This window comes from Limulus polyphemus, unplaced genomic scaffold (assembly GCF_000517525.1).
Source record: "Limulus polyphemus unplaced genomic scaffold, Limulus_polyphemus-2.1.2 Scaffold5350, whole genome shotgun sequence".
NCBI lineage: Eukaryota > Metazoa > Arthropoda > Merostomata > Xiphosura > Limulidae > Limulus > Limulus polyphemus.
In genome coordinates, this window is record NW_013670960.1 from 4,475 (window position 1) to 9,298 (window position 4,824).

The 4,824-nt window shown below is 32.9% G+C and overlaps 1 protein-coding gene across 1 annotated transcript in view; it reads right to left on the reverse strand.

Moving 5' to 3' along the window:
- Positions 1-3,707, reverse strand: part of LOC111089134 — a gene marked incomplete at its 3' end in the record, with an annotated part of 6,792 nt that extends 3,085 nt beyond the window's left edge. The window contains exons 1-2 of the mRNA XM_022401021.1: positions 3,619-3,707; positions 1,567-2,147 (exon numbers count right to left, since the gene is read on the reverse strand). Of these exons, the coding sequence (XP_022256729.1) occupies positions 1,567-2,060 (494 nt within the window). The remainder of the gene's footprint in view (positions 1-1,566; positions 2,148-3,618) is intronic.
- Between the last annotated feature and the right edge of the window lie 1,117 nt (positions 3,708-4,824).

Here is a 4,824-nt window from a genome sequence, read left to right on the forward strand (position 1 = left end):
GGACTTCATGTTACTTGTTATATGGATGATGGAGAGGGAGTGGACTTCATGTTACTTGTTATATGGATGAGGGAGAGGGAGTGGACTTCATGTTACTTGTTATATGGATGATGGAGAGGGAGTGGACTTCATGTTACTTGTTATATGGATCATGGATGAGGGAGTGGACTTCATGTTACTTGTTATATGGATGATGGAGAGGGAGTGGACTTCATGTTACTTGTTATATGGATGATGGAGAGGGAGTGGACTACTTGTTATATGGATGATGGAGAGGGGTGGACTTCATGTTACTTGTTATATGGATGATGGAGAGGGGTGGACTTCATGTTACTTGTTATGTGGATGATGGAGAGGGGGTGGACTTCATGTTACTTGTTATGTGGATGATGGAGTGGACTTCGTGTTACTTGTTATGTGGATGATGGAGAGGGAGTGGACTTCATATGTTCCAATTCTCAAAAAACTTTAAGTTGTCATACAAAAGATTCATCAAAAGATTAATATTAGTACAGGTGAGGAAAAGTCTAGTTATAATAGTACCGAAGGGTGGTTAAAGTGGATAAAGTTTGTAATGGAAGTCTGGTCCAACTGGACCTTGTTACTAGTGTAGTGCTACAGGGTTCAGTGCTTGGGCCTTTGCTTTTTCTTATTTACATCAATTACATTGATAGGGGCATAATTAGTTAAGTTTGCTGATGATGTTAAAACCATAGGAGTTCTAGCTGTACTGCTGATATTCAAAGATTACTGACTGTCTTGGATCAACTGGTACATTAGGTAAATATTTGACAAATGACCTTTGATCATAGTAAGTGCAAGGTAACACTTCTTCAAGGTAACACTATAATTTATATCACATTTAAAATAGATGGGATCCTTCTCAATAGTATAACTAACAAAATCAATATTGGCATAATGGTGTATAAAACATGCAAACCAATCAAGCAGTGCTCTGTTGTTAGTATCAAAACTAATAAAATTTTAGGGCATATTTAAAAATACACTTATTACAAGTCAAAACAGGTAAATACCACTCTAAACAAATTAACAGTTAGGCCTCTCTTGGAATACTACATACAGCTTTTGATTTCTTTGTGCTATATTCTGAAGAAATTGGGACTAGAAAACACAAATTTAAGATTTGGAAGAGACAGACTAGTCACAAATTTTATCTTTCTAACAAGTTGATATACTAATAGAAGTAGTTGCCATCAGAAGTACTGAAGACCAGTCCTTACAAGTTAAAGAGGGGAGTCAATAATTTCCTTAAAAATAAATGGTGGGTTTAGATTTATGTTTTTCTCAAATGTGGGTGTGCAATGATAGTCTTGAAGGGTCAAATGGTCCTTGCTGTTCGTACATCATAAAGTAATTATCACATTAAGAACAACCTTCCTCACATTTGTGTACACATGTATCTTGGAAAATCACAAATATATAATCACTGAAACTAGCAACACAACCACTGGATTTTGACAATTTTTTATATGGAATATTTCCAAAACAATTATTATGGTTAAAAAATATAGACTAGTTCTTGAATCATGAGTAACTGTTTCATACCTGTTTCCATTTTCATATGGATATCCAGCACAGTCTGGCTTTGTCCAGACATTGAACTCGAGGTCTACAATTTCCTTGGATATAGAACTAGATGAGTTTGTTACTTTTTCACCATTACTGTCAGTGTTTGAAGACTTTTGTTTACCTCCAGTTCCCCAATTACGAACAGAATGTGCCTTGGTTGAGCAGGAGTTTGTTTTATGGTCAACAGATTTTTTGTTGCTTAACAGTGAAGACTGATTATTATGTACACAAGTCTGTTGATTTTTTGCTTGTTGTTCAAAATCTTTGTTGCAGAAAGTAGGGAAATCATTCTTAGTTTGAGGTTCCCAATGGTTTAGCGGATCTTCATCAGTTTCTGTTTGGACAAAAGGTGATATCAAAGGACTGGAACTGCAAGATGTTGTTGACTCATGTAAAACTTGTTCGACTTTAGCAAGATTACCAGAATCGAAGTCAGAAAAAAACAGCAAGCCCCCACAAGTAATCCTCATTTTTACAATAGTTTCCAATAAAATATTGCATCAAATGAACCTTAGACCATAAATCATGCAATCTTCATGTCTACCAGCCTGTTAAAACTGTAACAAGAAACAAATATACAGGTGTGTATGTATATATTATATATATATATATACATACAAAATATTTTATTTCTAAAACAGTATTGACAAGGAAAACAGATATTTTAGATCTATTCATATTTGTAATACATTAATAATTCTAATACACTATAATGTGATACACATTTCTCTTATCCCTAATTTAATACCTTCAATGCCTTCAGCATATCTATTTGTATATGTGCATTGTGCCATAGGATCTATGGCATACACTACCCTTCTTTCTCTAAATCCTGCACAGACATATTTCTCTTGGCTATGTATATAATGCATTCTAAAGGAATTCCCAAGTTTACTAGTTATATGTTATGTAGATCATGCGATTTTTTGACTACATGTTCACTTCTACTTCTAGTACAATTTCTACTGCTGATAAGTTCAAGCTCAATTTAGGGTTAAGTTTTTTAATTGTTTCTTTGTTCTGACAACTTTTGTAATAATGAAAACAATTTCATAATTGTATGTAGTTCCAACAGCCAACAAGATGTTGGAATAACAGAAATTCACAATTAAAAAAAAACCTAAATTGATCTTGAACATATCTTCAGCAGGATAACATGCTATCTTAGAAGTTTTGGGATAAATCCTAGGTGATTTCTTCAACATTCATTGCTTTATTTCCTCAGCTGTGTATCACTATTTATCCTAAATAAGTTCTGAATAGCAGATACCTGTAAAATGTATTTCATGTACATAACATATATAAATTACATGACTGAAAGAAATAGGCCTAAAAACACTGTGCAGATAATTTTTGAGTTCTACTAAATTATAAAAGATGAATCAATATGGCATTAGAAAATAAAAGATTATAATTTCTACCATGAAATAAGAGACAACAGCTTTATCTTTGGAGATGATTCTTTCATAATGCTAAATAACTTCACAGCCAAAAAGATATTCTACTATCAACATCAAAAATGCTATAACATATAGGACTTCCACACTCCCTTACTTAGCTAATTCAGTAGGTGTACATATACTTATAATGCATATGGAATAAAATGTTTTTACACACAGATAATTAATTCACCTCAATACAAATGAAACACACAGTAAAATTAGTAGGCATTACTAATCCAATCACAATTAACAGAATACTTTCACATCCAGACTCACAGCCTGCTTTTGAAATGGACTTAAAATATTATGGTATTTTGGCTATCACATCAGTTTCACTAAAGCAGTAGGCAAATTCATATTATTAACATTCATAGGTGGTTAATATTTTGCTTTTTACATTTGAAACTATAAGAGTTTCACCTAAATGTTTCTCGTTTGTGATAATTTTTTTATAAATCTTTGTAAAATAGAATTAGAAGTGGCAGAGTTTGAAAATTTTGTTTGTAATTTTACTTTAGTACTATAATAGTAGACTTACAAACTAACTCTAAAATAACGATTAAAATTGACAGGGGATTGTACGTACAATACTTAATTTTTAAGAGCTCAAAACTTGTTCTATTTTTTCAGGCTCAGCATTGTAACACAATTTGGAAATAGTGAAAATACTACTATTAATAGTACTAGTAGTAGTATATGTGGCATGAAACAACAAAAGCCTAAACAGTAAACGTTAATTGTCACTCCTGATTTCCTCTAAGTCCAAGTCTAACTTGTAAGTACCACCATCAATTTAATTTATAAACTTAAACGTAAATCTGATAATATTAACCAATTTTATGAACAGCAAGCAATAAAAACTGAAAGTGAATATTAGAATCATCGTTATTATTCAGGACACTGATCAAAATAGTTATTATATTTCATTCAAGGCGAAAAAGTATGAACCATACTGTCAAAAGAAATCCCATATGATTCTCGTTTACATGTTTCAAGCCCTCTATTGGTAAATAAATTAATCAAACAATTTTTCTTTTTTAAGACACAGTGAAATTTAATTTTTGAATTAGTTTTGTTTGTTTGTTGTTAAACACAAAGTTGCACAATGGTTTGTCTGTTGTCTGTCCACCACCTGTATCTAAGCCCTAATTTTATCGTTATAAGTTCACAGATATATATAAGTTTTTCCACATTAACTGTTGGATTTTACAACAAATTATAATTATATTGAGTTGATATTGTTACGTCTCCGTTCGTTCGTTAATGCCCCCCAGTGGCACAGCGGTATGTCTGCGGACTTACAACGCTAAAAACCGGGTTTCGATACCCGTGGTGAGCAGAGCACAGATATCCCATTGTGCAGCTTTGTGTTTAATTACAAACAAACTCGTTCGTTAATTAATTTTCCGGAAATTCGTTCCGACGAAACTTTAGCGACACAAGTCCTTTCTTAAATAAAACTGGTTTATTCTTTCCGAATACAACTTAACCGATACACTTAATTTCAACAGTCGCTCTATAACAAACGGTATAATTCTCAACGAACATCTCACGTGCTCGTGCTCGACAATACTCAGTTGAATTACACATATTGTTCCTGTCACTTTGTGACCGTCTTATAGAAACAAGACTAACACATATCTAGTAAAGGCTAGAGCATTCATGAAGGAACAGGATATTTCTAGAAGGAGGTGGCGTGATACTAGTCACGTGACATCGCTGACGCAACAATGCTAAGAAGTATTACTTAGCTGATTCAAAGTTACTGCCTTGATCTGAATGCAGTTAATAT